Source organism: Nyctereutes procyonoides, unplaced genomic scaffold (genome assembly GCF_905146905.1).
Source record: "Nyctereutes procyonoides isolate TBG_1078 unplaced genomic scaffold, NYPRO_anot_genome, whole genome shotgun sequence".
Classification (NCBI taxonomy): domain Eukaryota; kingdom Metazoa; phylum Chordata; class Mammalia; order Carnivora; family Canidae; genus Nyctereutes; species Nyctereutes procyonoides.
Window position 1 is genome coordinate 25938737 of NW_026575125.1, and position 25695 is coordinate 25964431.

The window sequence follows — 25695 nt, forward strand, 5'->3', positions numbered from 1 at the left end:
GGGCGCCTGACTGGCTCTCAATCAGTAGAACACACAACTCTTGATCTGGGGTTGTGAGTTCAAGCCCTGTGCTCAGTGTAGATATTACTTAAAAATAAATAAATATGGCAGCCTGGGTGGCTCAGCAGTTTAGCGCCACCTTCAGCGTGATCCTGGAGATCCCATATTGGGCTCCCTGCATGGAGCCTGCTTCTCCCTCTGCCTGTGTCTCTGCCTTTCTCTGTACATCTCTCTGTGTCTCTCATGAGTAAATAAATAAAATTTTTAAAAAAATATTTAAAAATAAATACATAATACATACATACATAGGTAAAATGTCTCAGTAATTATTTTTTATGTTAAAAGGATATTTTGGGGGGTGCCTGATTGGCTCAGCCAGTGGATCATATGACTACTGATCTCAGGGTTATAGGTTCAAGCCCCATGTTGGGTGTAGAGATTACTTAAATAATAATAATAATAATAATATAATAATAATAATAATAAATCTTAAATAAATGAATGGATATTTGGGATATATCAGGTTAAATAAAATATATAGTGTTATTAGAATTAATTTCACCTGCTTCTTTATACTTTTTAAATGTAGCTACTAGAAAATTTAAAATTACATAGGTAGCTAGCATTATATTTCTATTGGACACCACTGGAAACCAGAAAATTAAATAATTGAAACGTACCATTCTCCTGCTTTATGCACTCTGCTGCTTATTATGGTCCTTGGCAACATGTAAATTAAATTGCAGATTAGGGAGTGCCTCAGTCAGTTTGAGCATCTGACTCTTGATTTCGTCTCAGGCTCAAGTCATGATCTCAGGGTCTGGGAATCAAGCCCTGTGTCTGGCTCTGTGCTCAGTGAGGAGTCTGCTTGTGGATTCTCTCTTGCTCTCTCCTTCTGCCCCTCCCCCAGCTCACATATTCTCTCTCAACTAAATAAATCTTTTTAAAAATAAAAATAAGTAAATAGCAAATAAGTACAAATCTAACATGTCCTTTTATTCTGTCTAGAGTTTGACAGGAGGGGCCAATGGAGGCGTCCATTGTACGGATGTAACAAATGCAAGTAGGACAATGCTTTTCAACATTCATTCTCTGGAATGGGATAAAGAGCTCTGCGAGTGAGTTGTGTTTTGCCCTAAGAAGCACTTCCCAATATATTACCTATATATAACCTAAGTCTTAGTATTTTCAGATGTTGGTAGAACACCAAACTTTAATTGTTGATATTTCAACTATAGTATGCAAGTCTGTACTGTGTATTCAAAGAAGAGACTATTGTTGCATATATAGCAAACAGGCAAAATTAATTGTCTTGTTTAGGAAGATTAAGTTTCTTTAGAAAAGTACTTTGTTTTCTGGGTGCTTCTTAGTTTTTATTGGTTTCTATAAAGTTAGAATGTTAAATATCCAAACATACAACTATGTTGTCCTGGCTTATTTTTTTTTAAGATTTTATTTATTTATTCATAGATGCAGAGAGAGAGAGAGAGGCAGAGACATAGGCAGAGGGAGAAGCAGGCTCCATGCAGAGAGCCTGATGTGGGACTCGATCCAGAGTCTCCAGGATCACGCCCTGGGCTGCAGGCGGCGCTAAACCGCTGCGCCACCGGGGCTGCCCTGTCCTGGCTTATTTAATTCTGCACTCCAATACATCCATTTTTTAATTGCTATTTACATTTTTTGCCTTTAAATCCATATAAATGTTTCTAGATATTTATTTAAAATAGTGATATATACCCAATCCTATCTTACTGTTTTCCAGATTTTTTGAAATTCCAATGAAAATTCTTCCAAATGTCCGGAGTTCTTCTGAGATCTATGGCCTAATGGTAAAAAAAAAAAAAAAAAAAAAAAAATTAATTTCATTTTTAAAAAAGCTTTGCTATTCAGAATTCAAAGATAAGTTGTATTATGTTTTCTAGTTTGATAACTTAAAAATTTTAGAATCCTTCTTACCAGTTGATTTTATATTTTATAAACATTAATTGGCTTTTCTTTGAGTATTCTAAAGTATTAATGCAAAAATCTAACTACAGAGGGTAGCATGGGAATGTTTGAGCTTGTTTATTCTTTTAATTGAAATAACTAGTAGTTGTGGTGTTGTGTGCTTATAATTTATAGGAAAGACTCTTCACATTTTCATGTTCTTTTTCCTGTTGAATCTCTTTTAATAGCCAAACCATGTTTTTTATATATTAAATTCTTGGTCAACTTGAGCAAAACTTTAGCAAAGAAACCAAAAACAAAGAGTCTGTTTCTGATTTGTGATTGCTAATTAAACTGGTTTCTGTGATGGACATTTTACTGTTGCTTTCACTGAAACCGAAAGAAAAAGTACTTTCAGCAAAAAGTGTGCTTAGCATCATTGAGTATCTCTGATTACACATCAGGGATGAAAACCTCCAGGAGGATTTGAACTGGTATTTGAGCACAAAAATCTAGAATTTATGTGAAACTTAAAAATACGTCTAAGGTCAATTGCAAAAAAAAAAAAATATTGTTTAGACATTTCATGGCAAGTATTAGAAACTCTACTTATAGAGTTAACAATAATAGAGTTGAATACTAAGTGCTCTGGATAAAGTTTGAGCAGAGTTCTTAAAATATTTCATTTATAATAAAGCCTTCTAACGCATCATGGAAATTTTTAAGGGAAGCACTGCTCATCTACAATAAAAATAATTTGATGACTTCATAGTCTACAGACTGACCTGGGTCAGGGAAAAAAAACCTATCTTTGAGAAATAGTTTTAGAGAATGATTGAAATATCATTTACTGGCCTAGTTTTTTTCTTGCATTTAAAATATTATGCTTCTGTCCTCCTTTTTCCCCCTTGCTGACTATAGAAAATCTCTCATAGCCTGGTGAGTAGGTTGCCCACCAATTATGCTACCCATTCATTTGGAAAAGATACAGTGCATTTCCATTTAGTTTTAGACAAGCATAAATCCATTTACTAAGCAGATTGATCTAGAATCTCCATGACCCACCAAATTGCTATAAGCTCTAGACAAGCTCTAGGTTTTCTTTAAACTCAGTCATGTCTCTTTTTAAGCTTCCCATAAGACTGAAAGTGGGGTTTCAAAATAAAAGACTAAGCTAGTTTTCTGGACTGAGAAATTCTGATGTCTCCCATTACAAAGTACACCTGTGATGTGCTTTGGGCTTTAGCATAACAGGGAAATTAGATGTAGTTTTTAAACATTCTAAAATCTATCTTAAATGATACTTGACCAACCTTTCAGACTAGTTAGTTGGAAATGCACTGTCACTTTTTCTGCATGCTTCACCAGAGGACGTGCCCAGGAATCCTCCAGAAACCCCTCCCTGTGAAGGCAAAGCGCTTTATGTGCCTGAATGCACATTAGTAGATCCTGCTGGTAGTTTGATAATACCTTCGACAGTGTCAGCAAAGACTTCTTTTCATATTTAAGTATATAAAGATATACAGCCTCCCAAGTTCTGTGGATTCACTTTCAGCTCCTTATAAAGGATACCTGTCACTTACTACCCAGGTTCAGGTTTCCCAAGAATATTTAGTCAATAAAAATGGTAGCTCTTGAATTAAGCAGAAAGCATGAAAGAAATAAAATAATATCCACCATCGAGAAGATGTTTTCTGTTTTGTACAGGGTTTCCACATGTATGCTATTACTTTCTTATCATCGTAGCCATGTGAGGTGGCTTCTGTTCTTAGCCTCACTTTTCCAGATGGGGAACCTGAAGCTCCCAGAGGCTGGGAGACCGGCTCACAAATGGCAGACCAAGGGGGGCAGTCAATGGAGAGCTTTTGTTTGGTGCTGTTCCTAGTATACATCACACTACTTCATGGGTCATGTTCCTTCCCCCTAATTCCTTAATACCAGCACAAATTGCTTTGTATTAAAGGTTTTTTAAATTAAGATTGGTAAAATACATAACCACTCTCATTTTCCTCCCTAGAATGCTAGCCATACTTTCCAAATAAAAACCACTATTCATGACCTAAATTAACTCTTGCTTATCTAAACTTAAAGAATAATGTCAGCTGCGAACCAAATGCTCTTGGGTTCCTTGCTTCTCTTAAGAGCAGTTTTGGGTAAGGAAAGCTAATTGGTAGAACACAGCCTTCCAAAGTGAGGCTGTTCCATGCTGGTTTGATAGCTGCTCATATGTTCGTTTTAAAGGATGTGTTAGTTTTCTTATTAATGGCAACAATAACAGAGTTATCAGACCTAGGCATTCATGTTACCTGGACTCCATTTTATACATCAAGAAATTGAGGTATAGAGAAGTTTCAGCAGCCTGCTCAGTGGCTTAACACCAACTAACCAAGAGTAGACCCCTCGTCTCCTGACTCAGTCCAGTGTTCGATGTTCGTTCTCCCTCCAATGCTATGTCTCTTCTTGTCACTCTAGAAATACGTCTAGTATCTGTCTCTGAACCACATATGTAGTTGAAATACTTGCTTTGTCTTGTCTGCCCACATGCTCTGGCATGTTGCTATTCATGTTCATTCCTGTTGCAGTTGTGTTAGTAGAGATAACAGTTTGTGATTACTCATAATACTTTTTTAAATTTTTATTAGAAAGCTGGAGCCTTGGAAGGTGTGCCAATATCTGGGGTAAGTTCCATCTCCCTGCTACCTCCTCGACCCTATCCCCTTCCGTGTTATGGGCTTCTTCCTACATCTTAATCAGTCTGCACCTTCCTAAACAATGGGGAAAAGGTAAAAGCAGCAAAATTGGCTATTTTTTGTTAGTAGGTGACACAGTATGGGCCACTGAGAATCTTTTGACTAAATTCTAACTCTTCCTTTCCATACCTACTATCTTGTAGGACATATTAAGAAATGGGAGAATGGCCAAATGGAAGCAATGCAGAAATCAAAACAGTTCACTCCTTGATAAATATAAAAGGAAAAATAAATCCTATGACTGATCTAAAAGGGAAATTAATAATATTGTCTTAGTGTTCTTTATTGTCATTTATGCTTTCAGTGTTTGGGGGACCAGTCTGCTGCATTGGTGGGACAAATGTGCTTCCAGGATGGAGAAGCCAAAAATACGTGAGTTTGAGAAACAGATCCAAAACCTGTGGTGTTTTGTTTATCTGTTTCTCCCTTTGATGTTTTGAATGAGAAAAATATGTTGAAGTTCATCCAGGCTGAAAATCAATAGCTTAAGAGTTCAATAAGTTTTTGCCATTCAGTTTTCTTTCTCTCCAAATAAAATACATTATGCTGTATATAAACACACTGCTAAGGCTTATAAAGACCTTAATTGGAGATCCCTGAATGGCTCAGCAGTTGGGCGCCTGCCTTCAGCCCAGGTCATGATCTTGGAGTCCCAGGATCGAGTCCCACATCGGGCTTCCTGCATGGAGCCTGCTTCTCCCTCTGCCTGTGTCTCTGCCTCTCTCTCTATCTCTCTCTGCATCTCTATGAATAAATAAATAAAATCTTTATAAAAAAGGCCTTAATTTATAAGATTCAATACTTTTTATATCCAGAAACTAAATTTTGGTGCTTTGTTTTGTTTTTAAAGATTTTATTTATTTATTTGACAAAAATGAGAGTCCACACAGGCAGAGGGAGAAGCAGGATTGTGATGTCTCTCACTTGCTATCTCTCTTAAATAAATAAAATCTTTAAAAAATTTTTTTTAATTTACAAACAATTTTATTTTTTTTAATTTTTTTTTACAAACAATTTTAAAAAGATAAAAATGAACTGTATTTCTCAACATACTGTTTCTGCTTAGACTTTCTCACTATAACTATTAAATTCTATTTTTGTGGGATTTTCAGTGCTGGCATTGTGCTTTCTCCCCATTACCCAGAGTTTCTCCTTTGACAAGAAGTAGAAGGAATGATGGAAGTAGAGATTTGGTGCATTTGTTTCCTAATCTCATCTCCTTACTACTGATACATGGGGAGTCTATAATAAGCCTAAGAGTGATTAAGCCTAAGGTTTCTGAAAACAGATGGTTAGAGTGGTTAAGCTAGTAAGTGAAAGAAGGGGCAGTCTTTGCTCCCGGATCCATCTGATTTGACTTAGCCAGGGCTCTTAACCATTCTATGTTACTGTACCCTGTGTAGAAAAGATTCCCATAGACCCAGCAGGAAACTATCTACATTTATTCTTTTTTAGAGGATTTCCTAATCCTCTCATCAATGTTAACCTCAGTGATGAAGTTCTTCTTTTGTAAATAATGGAATGTCTAACATTTTTTAAATATTTATTTATTATTTTATTATTTTTATTATTATATTTATTTTTATATATTATATTTATTTTATATATTATATTTATTTTTTATTATTGTTCATTGTTTTATTTATTTATTTATTTATTTATTTATTTATTTATTTATTTATTTATGAGAGACACAGAGAGAGAGAGGAAGAGATGTAGGCAGAGAGAGAAGCAGGCTCCGTGCAGGGAGCCTGATGTGGGACTCGATCCCGGGACTCCAGGATCACGCCTTGGGCCAAAGGCAGACACTTAGCTGCTGAGCCACCCAGGCATCCTGGAATGTCTGACCTTTTTTTAAAGATTTTATTTATTTATTTATGAGAGACACACGGAGAGAGGCAGAGACACAGCAGAAGGAAAAGCAGTCTCCATGCAGGAAGCCTGACATGGGACTCGATCCTGGGTCTCCAGGATCACGCCCTGGGTTGAAGGCGGCGCTAAACCGCTGAGCCACCTGGGCTGCCCACATATGACATTTTTAATGAAATGTTCTTGTGGTCTAGCACGGTCAGCAGTCCTCATGTGAGAGTTTGACATCATTTGTGAGAGATTTTTGGAGGGGGAGGAGAGATACGAAAGGTCATGGTATTCTGAGGTTATGACCAAGAGAGCTTGAATGAGCATGGGTATGGAAGCATACTCTTTGAATTCTGGCTTCCAAGCAGCTATACCAGGAGTCAAGAGAAATGTGTAAGAAATTAGGCTATTTCCTCTACACTGTTCCTCCTCTGCTACACACATTAATGCTAGTAAATCAGATGTGCTATTTGTCAAGTACCTAACACAGTGTAGAGCACATGGGAGGTACCCAATAAAATTGCTGGCTTTTCCTCCTCTTTCTGCTCCCTTCCCACTTAAGCATCATCAGCAAAGTCCTGGAATGATGAATTTAAGTGAGGCAGGGCTTATGGAATACCTCTGCAGCCACTGCAGCGTGGAGGAGGGAAATAGCAAACTGTAAGATCTTTGGGCTTGTATTTCACTTCCCAAGAGGAGACAAGACAAATACATAGTTAATCATATGAGAAGTCAGAACTTACATGCCATAGGAAACATTGAAATACTGCTTGGGTTTCAGAGGAGGAGGAGAGAAATCACAAAAGGTTATATTAATAATGAGATGTTTTGAAGAAGGAGCTATGCTAGTGAGGGCACAGAACACTGAACAAATATGCAAAGAGGTAAATGAAGACTCTGTTTAGAGAATGTAGAGAACATTCAGGTAGGGCAATGATAGAAAATAAGGCTAGGGTCATATTGTGAAGCCCAAAATTCCAGACTGAGGAGTTGTTTTTTTTGATTCGGCAGTGGGACACTTCTGAATGTTTATGAGCTGGTGTTCAGAGTGGCTAGAACTGTTCATTAATAATATCGAAGTTCTTGGCCAAAGTGAAGAGAGACTAGAGGCAAAGAGGCCATGTGGGCATCCTGGTTCCGAATACAAGGACTAAAAGTTAGGATGAGGCCAGAGAGGGAGGCTGTGGGTGGGTATCCAGGGCACTGTCCAGGGACAAGAGACAGGAAGTAGTTATGGGGTCTAGTCACCTTGGCCCTGTGGGTAGGCTTAGCCTACTATAAGGAACAGTTCTGAATGGTGTACTTTCTATTTGGGATGTGTTTATGGCTCTGGTAGGCTGTATATTGTCCACATTTGTTTTTTGTTTATTTTTTATTGTCCACATTTGTAAGTACGAAATGAGTTCAGTATAAAAGTAGAGATTTTTAATTTCCTTATATAGAGATGATTTTTGAAGAAGTAGGATTAGGCACAATTACCAAGAAAAAGTATACAGGTAGAAAAGACACAGGGATGGGAAGTTCATAAAAACAGAATGAAATTATTCATAAATCTAGAAATCCAGGGTAGAGATATTTAAGAGAGAAACTTGGTCAGCAGTGCAAAATACTACATAAAGGTCAGGAGGCTAAGAATCGAAGAGACCATTGTACATAGAAAGTAGGTCTTCAGTGGTGACTTCTAAGAATGAAGCTTTAGTAGAATGCTCAAGAGGAAAGCCGGGTGGCAAATAGCCAAAAGGGATGTGGGCCGGTAGAAAATAGAGACAGCAAGACAGAATGTAGTTTGCAAAAATGACCATCCAGAAGCTGTGAGCGAAGTAGGTGGTTTAAGTTAACAGCATCATGCCAAGCATGGGGCATTTTGTATGTGCTTTTAAGTTATAGTAAGACCAGAGAATGTTTCTTTGCAGGCTAAGTAGAGAACAGATGGGAGTTGTAAAATGAATAAGAGAGAAGCAATGGGCAGCAGTCCTAAGAGGTTGGAGAGGATGAAATTGAGAATTGAGTCAATCTCTTCCAACCTCAGCAGGGAGCAAATGACTGCCAAATCAGAATTGAGTGGAAAGCACATCTCTGTGTTGGTGCGGAGGGACAGATTGTGGATTATTCTAATTTTTCTCTTGGCTTGTCTATATTTTCTATTTTTTTCTTGCATGAACATGGATTATTTGAACATTTATTTTATTTTTTTTAAGATTTTATTTATTTATTCATGAGAGAGACACAGAGAGAGGCAGAGACATAGGCAGAGGGAGAAGCAGGCTCTATGCAGGGAGCCTGATGTGGGACTCGATCCCTGGACTCCAGGATCACACCTTGGGCCAAAGACAGGCGCTAAACCGCTGAGCTGCCCGGGCTGCCCTATTTGAACATTTAATTTTGCTTTTAAGGACAAGAACCTAAGATAGGTGCCCTCTCTCCCCAAAGGCCTTAAATATCCTAAAGGAGCCCTTGACCTCCCTCACGGCTTTGGCTGGAGCCACTCACCCTCCTCCTGTGTGCCAGCTTTGGCACACTCTTCCACAAGGGAGAGTGGGAAGCCATCACCTTCACAGAGGTTAGAAAAGTCAGACATCTTTCTGGGATTCAAACACAGTGCGATCTTGAGAAAGGATAGGTGGACCATATAAATGCTAAAAACTCCATATGTTTGATGACTGGGAAGAAAAAGTAATACAATTTCAGAGGAAAATAATTGCCTCTGTACTGCTTTGAAAGCTGTGGCCTGTATCTATCTAGAGTCTCCTCATACATTGATAATGTTCATTAATTACTTATGAAGTATACTAAGATAACAATTCACTTTTATTAAATGCCTTGAGCCTCTGCATCAAATTGGTACTCTGAGACTTGTGCACTACTGTTTGATAGGCAGGCTGTTTATATGGGGACTAGATTTAAAGACTTCTCCTTTAAAAAGCGTGCAACAGGTAATTTCCATTTTTAAGAATATTTATTAAAGGAGATTAACTTAAAATATATAGCTTTTTCAGCATCGTGGAAGTAAAAGACTATGGTGATTTATGTGTTTGCAGTTAGTAAATGTATTATTACCTGTACCTAGTGCTAGTTGGCTGGTGTCTTTAAAAACATAGGTACTTGTTAATCACGTACTCCCTGAATGTGTTGGCTGTTTGTCTACAGGCAGAGAATACATTTGCATGAAAAGAGGGTGTCTTGTGTGAATTCTTATTCATGACCTCAGTGCCTAAAAATGCGTGCTGGAAAAAATTGCACTCAGTTTCTGTTTTGCTCCACACCACTCATGACTGCTGACCTAGTGCTTACTGGTAGTAGCTTCTGCTGGGAACCCTCTGCCTGCCTCTGAACTGAGTGCTCCCCGCTCTCCTACCTGCTGGAATGTCAAAGAGCAGAGTAGCAAGGCCCATGAGGGGGCAATCCCAAACTTGGGCAGAATGGTTGTAGAGAGCCAAGCGTAACAGTCGCAGCCAGCTCAGTGGAAAACTGTTTCCCTGGGACCCTTCCCTGTATCACTTTGGATTACTTCTCTGCCTGGCACAAGTCAAAACTAGTCATTAATGTCCAAATGCCAGACTTGCTGCAGAGTCCAAAGCTTCTACTTATAAGGCAGCCATAAAATAAATTCAGTTCTTCCATGGCAGTCATGTTCCATTCTTGCTCTGACTGTCCTACCTGTTAAAATGCCCTAGCCTGCAGAGAGAATGGGAAAGCTAGGCCTTCAGTAGTTTTCCCCTCTGTGCCACTCTTGTCCCCAAGATCCATTTCTACTTACCCACGTTCTGGACCTAACCTCCCCTCCATGCCAGCAGACAACGTGTTTCTCAGCTCATGACTGTACTATTGATAGAGCTAAGCAGCCAGCCCCATTGGTGAGATACTCCATTCCACGTGGGTTAGTAGCAGCTTAACTGTGACTGGACACAGAATTTGTTGTACTTTGGTGACATTTTATCAACACAAAGTCCTGGGCTACAACTAGGCACTAAATATTTTTCCACTAGGATTGCACTAAGTACATATTCTTTTAGGCTTAGTCTTTAAAACGGTATTCCAAATGGAGTATGTGATGCTTGTTAACTTTTGGAACTTTTCTAAAAGTTTAAGATAATGACTTTTATTGTACATCAGGCTAAATGATTTATATTATTGACAATTCATGATTTATTTTTAATAAAATTGTCATATTGTTCATTCTTCCCCCAACTATAGGTATGGAACAGGCTGTTTCTTACTATGTAATACAGGCCGTAAGGTTGGTTTTTCCCAATTAAAAGATTGACAGTCTTCTTTAACTTCATATTAATGCCTGAGCATAATTTGCTATTGTTACTTATGATTCTGCAGATTTAGTTTGATTTTCATTAGGATTTAATTTAGAGCTCAGTAAAAATGATGAAAATCACTAAATTTAAATGACTAATAAGAACCATTTTAGGTTCTTTGAATTTTTTATGTGTGTTTTTGATTGTTGGTGGAATATCTATACTAGGACTGTGTCAAATTCTTAATGCAAATCTAATTTTGAACAAGGGATAACCATTTTGTACTATTGACATGAATTGTCCTTATTACTGGTAAATTGGACTCTTAAAGATTTATTTTTTAATTGTTACATATTTGTTGAATTATTTTGTACCAAGGTCATCTTAACCTTAAGAAATATTTTTCTGCTAGCTTTTTATATTCCTTGCTGCTGAAATATTTTTCTCTTTCCTACAGTGTGTATTTTCTGAGCATGGTCTTCTAACCACCGTGGCTTACAAGCTCGGCAGAGACAAACCCGTGTATTATGCATTGGAGGTAAGTACGTTTCAATCAATATGAGTAGTATGGCAAACAGAACCAGTGAAAATCATGGTGCTCTCCGATACCTTTTCTGGTAAATCTTAATATATGGGGCTGAAAAAACTCCATTTTTTTTCTTGGCATTTGGTTGAGTGGAAGGAACCCAGTACTGAGCTGGGGTCAGGACTCCCAGGAGATCTTTTTTTTTTTTTTTTTAAGATTTTATTTATTTATTTATTCATAGAGATGCAGAGAGAGAGAGAGACAGAGACACAGGCAGAGGGAGAAGCAGGCTCCATGCAGAGAGCCTGACGTGGGACTCGATCCCGGGACTCCAGGATCATGCCCTGGGCTGCAGGCGGCGCTAAACCGCTGCGCCACCGGGGCTGCCCCTCCCAGGAGATCTTGAGCATATCGGCTCCTTGGTTCTTTGACCAGTCCCTTGTAGCCATGTGGCAGTGTAAGATTTTCTGTGTCTGAAGTTTATCGAAGGTGTTGACTTGCTCTCCAGGTATTTCTGTCAACTGGAAAATTCTGTGTCTTAATAACTATGATGCCCCAGTGTTCTAAAGAGAACCACTGGGGGCAAAAGCAGAGGAACTCTATTCACAGGTCTCCCCATAAAAATAAATTTTGCATCCGATTTTGATATGGGAAAGAAAGTGAGAAGATTTATGCCATATTTCAGTGGAAGCATTTGTTTCAAACACATTTATAAATTCTAGTAGGAATATATCAAATCTAAGTCTGTAGGGCACAGTGAATTTATATTAGAAACATTAGTAATTTTTATTGGTAAGGTCAAAGAAGCAATACTCTTTTTATCAAATCGGATATAGTCTTTTTTTCTAAGATTTTATTTTTAAGTAATCTGTCTACATTCAGTGTGGGTCTCAAACTCAATCCCAAGTCACATATTTTACTGTTTTACTGACTGAGCCAGCCAGGTACGCCAGTCTTTTTTTCTTTTTTCTTTTTCTTTTCCTTTTTTTTTTTTTTTTTTTTTTGAGTATAGTTGACTCACAATGTTACATTACATTCAGGTGTACAGCTTAGTGACTTAACAGGCTTACATACTCTGCTCACCACAAGTGCAGCTCCCATCTGTCCCACACAGCACTGTTAAAAATTTCATTAACTGGGATCCCTGGGTGGCGCAGCGGTTTGGCGCCTGCCTTTGGCCCAGGGCGCGATCCTGGAGACCCGGGATCAAATCCCACGTCGGGCTCCCGGTGCATGGAGCCTGCTTCTCCCTCTGCCTGTGTCTCTGCCTCTCTCTCTCTCACTGTGTGCCTATCATAAACAAATAAAAATTTTAAAAAAAAAAATTTCATTAACTGTATTCCTTATACTGTGCCTCTTATTCCTGTGACTTATTGATTCCATAACTGGAAGCCTGTATCTCATTCTCCTTCACCCATTTCACCTATTCCCCACCCCCTCCCCTTAGATATCTTTCTTAAAAGCATCTCTTTACAATTCATTTTCATTGGTTCCCTTGTAATGTACAAATATACAATTGATCTGAAGGCTAACTGAGGCTTGTTCCCTAAAGTATCCAATAATAATTTGGTCACAAGTGTTAGACTTCTGTTTATAGTTCAAACATTTTATTAGTTGCTATGCCTAGAGCACAAAGAATTTATTTCCAATTTTTTCTTGCATCCTCCCGGCATAAGCACTGTACTCTCTCCCCTAACCCCTTCTCTGTAGATAATAGAAGCTTTGGGAAACACTTGCTCTGTCTAATAATGGTATCATATCATTTCTCAAAAGTAGAATTCCTATGAGCCCTGTCCTGCTCTGTTTCTACCTGCGGAAAGTACTTAGTACAGAGCTGGACACATTGAATATGTACTATTTGATAAATGTTACCTATAGCAATTAAGTATGCTGCTCTCTTTTTTCCTTATACTGGAGACAGTCATTTAGAATTAGAGATGCTGGGATCCCTGGGTGGCGCAGCAGTTTGGCGCCTGCCTTTGGCCCAGGGCGTGATCCTGGAGACACGGGATCGAATCCCACATCGGGCTCCCGGTGCATGGAGCCTGCTTCTCCCTCTGCCTATGTCTCTGCCTCTCTCTCTCTCTCTGTGACTATCATAAAATAAAAAATTAAAATTAAAATTAAAAAAAAGGGGGATCCCTGGGTGGCGCAGCGGTTTGGCGCCTGCCTTTGGCCCAGGGCGCGATCCTGGAGACCCGGGATCGAATCCCACGTCGGGCTCCCGGTGCATGGAGCCTGCTTCTCCCTCTGCCTGTGTCTCTGCCTCTCTCTCTTTCTCTGTGTGACTATCATAAATAAATAAAAATTTTAAAAAATCCATATTTAAAAAAATAAAATTAAATAAATTAAATTAAAAAAAAGAATTAGAGATGCTTTAGACCTGGAAAAGGCCTCTGGGATATGGCATATCTGGTCTTAACTTCCTCCCAACATGAAGAGCCTTCTCTTCTTTCCTTCACCGATAGCCCTCCAACTTCTGTTTGAAGATAGCACCAAAAACTGCTTCTTACTAATACCTCAACCACTAGACCTAGATTAGCTGTCAAGAGCATTCAAATACTAGCAGGCAGCTATCACTTTTTCTGGGTCTTTCTACTCCAGGATGAATTTCCTCATGCCCTAATGTCATATGGTTTCTGGATGCTTTCCAGTTCTGAACTCCCTTCGTTAGATGCATTCCAATCTGTCAGACTCTTCCAGAATGGAATAGAATGTAATCTGACCTGTACTGACTAGTCTGATTTATTCCTCTCTGACCATAAACACTGCTTCAGCTACTGTAGCCTGAGAATTCATTAACTTAGTCTAATAACCCCATCATATCATTGGCTCTAGGAGCATGTGTTAAAATATCTCTTACCAAAAAAAAAAAAAAAATCTGGCTCTTTTTCAAATGATTCATTGTCATGCCAAGTCCTCTCCATTCTGTATTTGTACAGATCTTTTTATTTTTCCCCTTTTAAGTAATCTCTACACCCAATGTGGGGCTTGAGCTCATGACCCCGAGATTAAGAGTCAAATGCTCTATAGACTGAGCTAGCCAGGCACCCCTGCAGATCTTTTGTTAATCTAAATGCAGGTCTTTGGGCACTGAGGGGGGCACTTGATGGGATGAGCACTGGGTGTTATTCTGTATGTTGGCAAATTGAACACCAATAAAAAATACATCTATTATTAAAAAAAATTAAAAAAATAAATGCAGGTCTTTGTGGGGGATCCCTGGGTGGCTCAGCAGTTTAGTGCCTGCCTTGGCCCAGGGTGTGATCCTGGAGTCCCAGGATCAAGTCCTGCGTCAGGCTCCCTGCATGGAGCCTGCTTCTCCCTCTGCCTGTGTCTCTGCCTCTCTCTCGCTCTCTCTCTGTATCTCATGAATAAATAAAAATCTTTTTTTAAAAATTTTAAAAAAATAAATTCACGTCTTTGCTTCTTCCTGTCAAATTTCATGATAGTAATTTCAGCCTATACTGACACACTCTGGATTCTTTTTCAGTCTTTGCTCTGTTACTTTTCCCATTTTGCCTCATCTAGAAACTTAACAAGCATATGCTTTATGATTTTGTTTCGATTCATGTAACTTTTTTAAAAAGATTTTATTTATTTATTCATGAGAGACACACAGAGAGAGACTCAGAGACACAAGCAGGCTCCATGCAGGGAGCCCAACGTGGGACTCGATCCCGGGTCTCCAGGATCACACCCCGGGCTGCAGTCAGCGCTAAACTGCTGCGCCACGGGGGCTGCCCTCATGTAACTTTTTTAAAAAATTAATAGAATTTTAAATCTGAGAGGAACAGTAGATTAGACTGGCAAACAAGCTTTGTTATGTTCTCATAAGGCCTTTGAGAGTAGGAAGTGAAATCAAAGTTACTTGGCTATGGTAACTTTTGATAGCTAGTAAGTAGCAGATCCAGGATGCAAATTCAGGCTTTTGGACTCAAAATCTAGACACCTGGCCAGCACTATGCCATCACCAGTCTCCCGAGTCGAGTTGTTCTTTTTATTGCATCTCAGATATGTCACTTTCTTTGTCTCCTCACCTAGCAGCCTGCCTGAGCCACAACATATACACTTAAACAGATGGTGAACATGGACACTTACAGTAGTAGATAGGATTTTTCCTGTATTTTCTAACATTTTGTTCCAACTAACAGACATGTAAAAAAAAATTGAACCAAACCAGAAAAGAGGGCAAAGCATAAAGCTACATTGGTAAAACTTTTTCTCAGTAAATTCCTGCTAATTCCACTTGGTCACACCACTTCCACTTTTTGTAAGTAGTGTGACCAAGTGTATATTTACACTTATTTATATATACACTGACAAAGTGTATATTTAATAATCATTTTTTAATTAGGTTGTTAGGTTTGGCAATCTGAGGCATTAAAAATTTACTTTCCCTTTTTTATTTTTATTTATTTATTTTTTTTAAAGATTTTATTATTTATTTATTTATTCATGATAGTCACAGAGAGAGAGAGAGAGGCAGAGACACAGGCAGAGGGAGAAGCAGGCTCCATGCAGGGAGCCCGATGTGGGATTCGATCCTGGGTCTCCAGGATCGCGCCCTGGGCCAAAGGCAGGCGCCAAACCGCTGCGCCACCCAGGGATCCCTCCCTTTTTTAAAAACTAATATTATAACTGCCCATCTTAGGTCTTAATCTTGCATTCTCCCTGTGCTGATTTGGAAGCAACATCATGTGTTTCCTATTGTTGTTGTTGTTGTTTTGGGTTTCTTTTCTTTTGTGGGCACCTTAAAATTTTTTTAATATTATTTAACTATAGGGTACTTGGTGGCTCAGTCGGTAGAGCCTCCAACTCGATCTCAGGGTCATGAGTTCAAGCCCCACATTGGATGTAGAGCCTACTTAAAAAAATATATTATTTAGCTATATATTTTCCTAGCAGTGTTGATAGTTGTTTAGTAATTTTAATGTCCCACCCATGATGATGACCTCAAATGCTTTTCCTCTGTTACCTCTGCCAGCAATCCTGTCATTGAGTTTAAAGTATTCATCCCCCCCCCTTTTTTTTTAAAGTAGGCTCCTCGCCCAACATAGAGCCCATAGGGCTCAAACTCGACCCTGAGGTCAAGACCTGAGCTGAGATAGAGTCAGAAGCTTAACTGACTGAGCCCCCTAGGCACCCCCTCCCCTTTTTCTTAAGCAAGCAGTTAGTTCTGTTTTCTTATCAGTAGATAATAAGTCATATTTAATGGCTTATTTTATCATTTTTTGTGGCCAGAGTCATTTCTTTGGGGTCAAACCTTTTATGGCCCTACCTCCATTTTTTTTTTCTTGCAGAGGGGCATTCTTTTGTGGTTCTCTTATTAAGAGCCTTGGGTATTTAAGCCTATTCCTTTTAGGTTTGTCTTTATTTCACCCTCTCTCTGGGGTGGTTATGGAATCTTAGGGACCCCTGGGTGGCTCAGTGGTTGAGCATCTGCCTTCAGCTCAGGGCGTGATCCTAGAGTCCCAGGATTGAGTATCGCATCTGGCTCCTTGCAGGGGCCTGCTTCTCCCTCAGCCTGTGTCTCTGCCTCTCTCTGTGTCGCTCACAAATGACAATTGGGTTTATATTTCATTTTACTGCTCTTGTTAGATAAATTGGATACAAGTGTGCCTTTGATTCTAGAAAATCCTCAGCAGTTACCTCTTTAAGCATTGCTACTCTACCATTACCTCCAGCCTCTTCTGCAGTTGCTATTGTATGGATATTGGAACCTTTCTACCCATCCTCCCTGTCTCTGAACTGTTCTTTTATATATTTTTCATCCCTTTGCTTCTCTGTGCTGCATCTCTGGCTAGTTCCTACCTACCTACCTTTCTTTCCAAATTCTCTTTAAAACAAAGCTGGGGGGCAGCCCGGGTGGCTCAGCGGTTTAGCACCGCCTTCAGCCCAGGGCGTGACCCTGGAGACCCAGGATGGAGTCCCACATCAGGTTCCCTGCATGGAGCCTGCTTGTGTCTCTGCCTCTCTCGCTGTGTGTGTCTGTCATGAATAAATAAATAAAATATTTAAAAAAAAAAAAAAATAGGGCAGCCCCGGTGGCGCAGCAGTTTGGCGCCACCTGCAGCCTAGGGCATGATCCTGGAGACCCTGGATTGAGTCCCACGTCAGGCTCTCTGCATGGAGCCTGCTTCTTCCTCTGCCTGTGTCTCTGCCTCTCTCTCTCTCTCTCTCTGTGTCTCTATGAATAAATAAGTAAATAATCTTTTTTAAAAAAAATAAAAATAAAAATAAAAAATATAAAACAAAGCTGGGATGCCTGGGTGGCTCAGTGGTTGAGTGCCTCCCTTCAGCCCAGGGCATGATCCTGGAGTCCCACGATCAAGTCCCGCATCGGGTTCCCTGTGAGGAGCCTGCTTCTGTCTCTGTCTCTTATGAATAAATAAAATATTTTAAAATAAATAAATAAAACAAAGAAAAACAAATCTTTTTATTATGAAACAGAAAACATGTACAGAAAGATGCATAAAATATCAATTTACAGCTTGACAAATTATTATATAGAGAAATTCATGTATCCTCTACCCAGGAAGCAGAAAACTGGCAGCAACCAGGAAGCTGTGTGCTCCTCCCACTCACAGCCTTTCCCTCTCCCCTAAAGTCACCAGTGCCCTGACTTTTATTATAATCTCTACCTTGCTTTTTTTTAATAGTTCCAGAACTTTATATGTGCAACCCTCTGTGCACCTGAGTGGCTCAGTAGGTTAAACATCTGCCTTCAGCTCAGGCCATGATCCCAGGGTCATGGGATCTAGCCCTGCATCAGGCTCCCTGCTCAGCGGGGAGTCTGCTTCTCCCACTCCCTCTGCCCCAACCCCTCCACACACACACTCTTGTGCGTACTCTCTCTCTTAAATAAATATTAAAATATGTGCAACCCTCAACACCAGAGTTGAGTTTTTCAATACTTTGTATATTAAAAATATAAAAGAGAAAGTGAGAGAGACTGAGTCATATGGTATGTATTCTTTGATGTGGCTTCTTTCACTCAACATGACATTTGTGAGGTTCATCCATGGTGTTAGATAGAGCTTTGACATCATTCCTTTTCATCACCATATGAAAATATCACAGATTAGTATTTATCCATCTGTTGATGACCTTTTGGTTGTTTTTGCTTTTCATCTCTGATGAAAAATGCTACTATGAACATTTTTGTATACATCTTGCTATAGGAATAGAATTTGTAGGCAGTAGATTATGTGTATCTTCCCTTTGAGTAGATGATGCAAACCATTTTTCACAGTGAAGACAGCAAATTACACTGTCACCTCCAGTGTATGGAAATATCATCTCGTCTTTTCTCAAATGGATCTCACATATTACACTCTTAAATTTCACTCAATAACTCCATTCCCATGATTTTTAACTGGTTAATTGTTCATATCCACCTGATCTTGTTTTATTTCTCTTTTTCTCTTTCTTTTGATACATAATTTCCTGGCTGGTTTTTTAAAATGGAAATCATGGGATCCCTGGGTGGCGCAGCGATTTAGCGCCTGCCTTTGGCCCAGGGCGCGATCCTGGAGACCCGGGATCGAATCCCACGTCGGGCTCCTGGTGCATGGAGCCTGCTTCTCCCTCTGCCTATGTCTCTGCCTCTCTCTCTCTCTGTGTGTGTGTGTGACTATCATAAATAAATAAAAATTAAAAAAAATAAAAATGGAAATCATCCCTGAATCTATTTCTTTGAATTCTTCTCACACTTATGTATTTTAAAGTCCTTGTCAGATTGGAGTGAGTTCTCTTCCAGCTGTTAAGTTTTGTTGACTGTTGGTAATAGATTTCTTCATGTGTTTTGGAATTTTTACTTCTGGTCTCATCTATTAAGCCTTTTTCAGCAAATAGTTATCCATAAGCAAGCAGGAGAGCGCCACCTAGCCCCTGGCTTCAAGCCCTGAAGCTGATTTCCATTCCTTCTCTTTTGCAAACCACTCTGGAGCTCTTTGCTCAGGAGAAGCCAGTTACTGGCCATGTTCCTACTTCCTGACATTTACTGAAGAACTAAGCAGAACCTCCTATGCCTGTGGTCTCAAGCCCTGCTCAGTTGTGCGTTTCTGTTTCTGTCCACATCTACCGCTGCTCCACATTTGAGTCAGCATGTGTTGTTTGGGTATTCCCTTTTTACATTTTGCCCCGTTATCCTGTTTCTAGAACAGGGGATTTTTAAAGCGCAAACTCACCATTTCTGATGTGGACATCAAGAGAATTCTTTTTTTTTCTCCCTCCTCCCTAGCATGTGATTCATCTGGGCCTGACACGTTAACATCCCTAGGCTCTTACTTTCATTATCAGTAAAAAGGAATTGGGGCACATGATCCTTGAATTGTTCTAAGACTTTATTTTTTGTTGTTGTTTTAAGACTTTAAACTCATATTAAACTGCTTCAATTTGTCTTACCCTTTCACTGGGAAATTTTCCCTTTTTTCTTTAAAGATTTCTTTATTTTTAAGTAGTCTCTCTACCCAACGTGGGGCTCGAACTCACAATCCTGAGATCAAGAGTCACACACTCCAATGACTGAGCCAGCCAGGTGCCCCCCACTAGAAAATTTTTCTTAGTGGTAGGAGAGGTTGAAGCAAAATAGAGCAGTTGAGTAGGTCTGCCTTTTCTGTGCCGTTAATCAGACACCATCTTCCTTAAGCTGTGCTTCTCCCTTCCATTGTTTATCTTTTTCTAAATATCATTTCACAAAACAAAAATCCTTTGAGGGCATTTAATATTTAGGAAGTTGAGCTTACTTAGAATTGGAGACTTCTGTGTTCTGTATTGTCACCGAGCTGCAAGTTCCCTGAGGCCATGGTACTTGTCTCTCTGCTTCACCTTTCCATGGGAGCAGGTTGGCATGTAGTAGATAATAAATACTGTTTATATACCAAATCTTATGCCATTTTTATCCATTTTAATATGAATTTCTGAGGCACCTGGGTGGCTTGGTCAGTTGGGTATCTGCCTTCAGCTCAGGCCATGATCTCTTGGTCTTGGGATCAAGCTCAGTGTTGGGCTCTCTGCTCAGCAGGGAGTCTGCCTCTCCTCTCACTCTCCCTCTATGCTCTCTCTCAAATAAATAAAATCTAAATAAATAAATAAACATGAGTTTCAAAGAGGATTTCCCTCTATGCCCCCTAGGTTTCTTTAAATGTCCCTTCTCGGGGATCCCTGGGTGGCTCAGCGGTTTAGCGCCTGCCTTTGGCCCAGGGAGCGGTCCTGGAGTCCCGGGATCAAGTCCCATGTCGGGCTCCCGGCATGGAGCCTGCTTCTCCCTCCTCCTGTGTCTCTGCCTCTCTCTCTCTCTCTCTCTATGTCTATCATAAATATAAATCTTTAAAAAAAATAAAAAATAAAAGTCTCAGAACTTTAAAAAATAAAAAAAAATAATAAATGTCCCTTCTCCCATCTCTTCTTTGGTATGATTTATAATGATGGTGTCAAGTTTTCCTTATTAGAATTTTTCATCCTTCTTAAGCCAGGTATTCCATTTTTGGTAGAAGCCTATGTATTAGTTAGCTATTGCTGTATGACAGTTTTACCACAAATGTAAGTAGCTTACAACCACTTGTCTTACAAGTCAAAGGTGTTAGCTTGAGGGTGTGGTCTCATCCAAAACTCCATCTGCTTCCATGCCCACTCACTCAGATTATTGGCTAAATTCAGCGTCAGTTTCTTGGTAGGTGTCAGTCAAAGGCTGCCCTCAACTCCTAGAGACCACCTGCACTGTCTTCTCATATGAAAGACCCCAACAGAGGACCCCCACTGCTTTCTCAAAGCCAGCAAGGAAGGGAGAAAATCCAGACAACAGCCACGATAATCTTATGTAGCTTAATCCCGTATACTCCATCACATGCATCCCATCACCTCTGACATGTGCTATTGCATGGAAGCAAGTCCTAGGTCCCACCATGCTCAGAGAGGATCCATGTGGGCATCAACACCAGGAGGTGGGGACCATGGAGGCTGCCTTCATTAAGAATCTGCCTGCCACAGTCTATAAACGTTGTTTGTGAACTTCTACAATGTATTTTCTTGGAAAGTAAACTTTCTGAGTGGTAAATGCTTTTTATCTTAATTTCCTTACTTGTTACTGAAGTATTAATAATATATATTATATTTTATTTATTTTTTAAAAAAAAAATTTTAAGATTTTTATTTATTTATTCATAGAGACACACACAGAGAGAGGCGCAGACACACACAGGCAGAGGAAGAAGCAAGCTCCATGCAGAGAGCCCGATGCAGGACTCTATCCCGGGTCTCCAGGATCACGCCCTGGGCTGCAGGTGGCGCTAAACAGCTGTGCCACTGGGGCTGCCCTTATTTATTTATTTTTAAAGATTTTATTTATTCCTGAAAGATACAGAGAGAGGCAGAGACATAGGCAGAGAGAGAAGCAGGCTTTCCACAGGGAGCCTGATGCCAGATTCAATCCCAGGACCCCAGGATCATGATCTGAGCCAAAGGCAGACACTCAACCACTGAGCCACCCAATTGCCCCTATAGATTACAATTTAAAAATAATATTCCCCCAATTTAACTCTAGGTTTCTGTTCTCTCTTCTATGCAACTAAAAATGGTATGGAGTTATATTTTGCATTTATAATCTTATACAAATTAAGTACAGTATAAATTATATACATAGAGATAACATAGGGGATCCCTGGGTGGCTCAGCGGTTTAGCGCCTGCCTTCAGCCCAGGGCCTGATCCTGGAGACCTGAGATCGAGTCCCACGTCAGGCTTCCTGCATGAAGCCTGCTTCTCCCTCTGCCTGTGTCTCTGCATCTGTCTGTCTCTCTCTCTGGTGCCTCTCATGAATAAATAGATAAAATATTTTTTAAAAAATAGAGATAACATATTACTGTAGCATACACAAAGCTATGTTTTCTATACCTAATGGATGATTTTAAGCAATTTATTTTTTTAAAAGATTTTATTTATTTATTCATAGAGAGACAGAGACACAGGCAGAGGGAGAAGCAGGCTCCATGCAGGGAACCTGATGTGGGACTTGATCCCGGGTCTCCAGGATCACACCCCAGGCTGCAGGTGGCGCTAAACTGCTGTGCCACCAGGGCTGCCCCCCCCCCCTTTTTAAAGGATTTTAAGCAATTTAAAGATAATCTTAATTTTACATAATTTTTCTCCATACCCACTGATTTTAAACACAACTGCCTTGTTGATAGAACTACCCCACATCCAGAAATGTCTCCTTAAAATAGATACTGTTCATGGCTATGGCATTCGTGGCAAGGAGCTCTTGAGGAAAAGTATATTTGTCTGCTATGATGTTACATCAGTTCTGCTTCATTATTTATTTTTTTTAGAGACAGAGCATGCACAAGCAGGGGTGGGGGGAGAGGGAGAGGGAGAGTGAATCTTAAGCAGACTCCATGCCCAGTGCAGAGCCCAAAGTGTGGCTAGATCTCATGACTCTGAGATCATGACCTGAGCTGAAATCAAGAGTTGGTTGCTTAACCAACTAAGCCACCCAGGTGCTCCCTACTTCATTATTTTTATAATTTGCTCTTTCCATAGCCTGTTTCTTAGCCTCCCACTTTCCAGGCTATGTATCTAATTTTTAAATGATTTATTCCTCTTATCCTGTTCATCATTTCATTTATTTTTCTTTATACCTTCTCTTTCTTTTTGTCTTTCTCAGGGTACAACTACTCAGCTTACATGCACCTCTCCCATAGGTCATGTTTTCTAATGAGAGTTCATTCATGTTTGTAGATGTTGCACTGAAGTATTAGATCTTTATAGTTAGGATATAATTGACAATAACTTATTTGATAGCAAGTAGATCACCACCTTCTGTCATTTTAGGTTTCTGTTCCTATACTCTTTTTCTGACCCATCTTGAAAGCAATATACAATCTCCCACTTTATCTTCTGCCTCTGAATTCAAAAGACCCATCTTTTATGAATTTGAAGGTTTCTTTCATTTTTTTTAGATTTGTTTTTATTTATTTATTCATGACAGTCACACAGAGAGAGACAGAGAGGCAGAGACACAGGCAGAGGGAGAAGCAGGCTCCATGCAGGGAGCCCGACGTGGGATTCGATCCTGGGTCTCCAGGATCACACCCCGGGCCAAAGACAGGTGCCAAACCGCTGTGCCACCCAGGAATCCCGGTTTCTTTTATTTTTATTAATTTTTTAGAAGGCCAGCTAATACCATGTGTTATATCCTGGTACCAAAATTATATTCTTATTTCAGATAAGTGTTTTAATCTGCCTTTTATTTTCTTATACTGAATTTTATTTTTTCAGTCATTCCTGAATCAAACACTCCTGTACACTCCTGATGATGGAATTTAAAATAATTTTCTTGGGATCCCTGGGTGGCGCAGCAGTTTGGGGCCTGCCTTTGGCCCAGGGCACGATCCTGGAGACCCGGGATCGAATCCCACGTCGGGCTCCCGGTGCATGGAGCCTGCTTCTCCCTCTGCCTGTGTCTCTGCCTCTCTCTCTCTCTCTCTGTGTGTGACTATCCTAAATTAAAAAAAAAAAAAACTAAAATAATTTTCTTCTGGAGCTTTAAGAGTGGCTTTGTATTTTTTTTCTTTTGTTTCAATCTAAGTAATGACCTCTAGCTCACAACCAGTTACTTTTCATTAAAACCTTGAGGGCAGGGATCCCTGGGTGGCGCAGCGGTTTGGCGCCTGCCTTTGGCCCAGGGCGCGATCCTGGAGACCCGGGATCGAATCCCACGTCAGGCTCCCGGTGCATGGAGCCTGCTTCTCCCTCTGCCTGTGTCTCTGCCTCTCTCTCTCTCTCTCTCTCTGTGACTATCATAAATAAATAAAAATTAAAAAAAAAAAAAAAAAACCTTGAGGGCAGCCTGTGTGGCTCAGCGGTTTAGTGCCACCTTTGGCCCAGGGTGTGATCCTGGAGACCCGGGATCGGGATCAAGTCCCATGTCAGGCTCCCTGCTTGGAGCCTGCTTCTCCCTCTGCCTCTCTCTCTCTGTTTCTCTCATGAATAAATAAATAAAATCTTAAAAAAAAAAACTTGACCTTCCTTTTGCTAAAACAATATTACTTCCTCTCCCCCACAAAAAATTATCTAAGCCCATTACATACTGCCTTTTCAATGGAAATGAGATTCATCAGTGTTCGCTTTCCCAAAGTATAAAGTTCCATTAGCTAATAACCACAAAACCATTCCACTAGACTTCTTGCACAGTAGCTGTTTGAAGTTCATTAGTTTACTCACCTAAAACTATTGAAAATCTATGCATTTCTTGGTTAGGTGTGATTTAGGGCCAGTATTTTTTGAGAGTATAGGGAGAAAGGGACACTTGTTTTTTTTTTCAATTAGATCTAGAATCGTGCTGTCCTGTATGGTAGCTACTAGGAACATGTGGCTAGTCCAAATTAAGATGTGGCAGAAGTGTAAAATATATACCCGATTTCAAATACTTAGTACAAAAAATATCAAATACCTCAATACTTTTTTATATTGATTGCATGTTGCAGTGATAATACTTTTAATACATTGGTTTAAGCACAATATATTACAATTAATTTAACCTGTTTCATTTTACTCTTCTAATATGGTAACTACAAAGTTTGAATTACATATATGGCTGACATTATATTTCTACTGAACAGTGCTGGTCTAGAATATCTTAGACATTTACTTGTCTTTGACAACTACCATCTCTGAATTGTTTGCTTCCAAAGGAAATTTGAGAGTGAAATTCTAAAATCTCTTTAACCCCAAAATTTTGTTTTCCTTGATGGTTCCACTAAGCACCTAAACATATATCAAAATTAGGAAGTGTATTAAATTTTTTTTCAGAGAAAGAGACAGTGGGTTAGAGTCCCTTCAAGGTATTCGTTGAATTGGTTTTTTCCCCCATTTTTAAAGCTTGGTTATATTTGCCCTGCGATGTCAAATCTCTTCCTCAGTAATTTTCTATAGCTAAAAAGCTGCTGTATAAAGAGAACAATTGTAGTATTCTGCACTTTGCAGTGACATATAGTGACTTGTCCTCATAGAAGCTATGAATGATAGAATGAATCAACATATTCCACGTCTTGTTTGTTTATATCCTGGAAATTAACAGCAAGGAGAGTGACCATTTATAATTCAGCTAATTGAGTTGGTGACAGGATGGTAGGCAACAGTGAAAAAACATTCTGTTGCCTACACTTAGTATCACCTGATGTTTTGGTTTAGGGTGACTCTGTGAAAGTAATTTGCATTAATAATCTGTATGGGGGGAATCCCTGGGTAGCTCAGTGGTTTAGCGCCTGCCTTTGGCTCAGGGCGTGATCCTGAAGTCCCGGGATCAAGTCCCGCATCGGGCTCCCTGCATGGAGCCTGCTTCTCCTTCTGCCTGTGTCTCTGCCTCTCTCTCTCTCTCTCTCTATGTC

General features: G+C 39.7%; 1 protein-coding gene across 5 annotated transcripts in view; it reads left to right on the plus strand.

Annotated features, from left to right (window-relative positions):
- Positions 1–25695, plus strand: part of GK (glycerol kinase) — a 77226-nt gene that overhangs the window by 37954 nt on the left and 13577 nt on the right. For 3 of the 5 annotated variants that reach the window (XM_055338198.1, XM_055338201.1, XM_055338200.1), the window contains 7 exons: positions 1009–1118; positions 1763–1829; positions 2848–2865; positions 4569–4604; positions 4981–5048; positions 10728–10770; positions 11238–11318. In XM_055338198.1, the coding sequence (XP_055194173.1) occupies positions 1009–1118; positions 1763–1829; positions 2848–2865; positions 4569–4604; positions 4981–5048; positions 10728–10770; positions 11238–11318 (423 nt within the window). The remainder of the gene's footprint in view (positions 1–1008; positions 1119–1762; positions 1830–2847; positions 2866–4568; positions 4605–4980; positions 5049–10727; positions 10771–11237; positions 11319–25695) is intronic. The other 2 variants (XM_055338199.1, XM_055338202.1) reach the window with 1 other exon arrangement.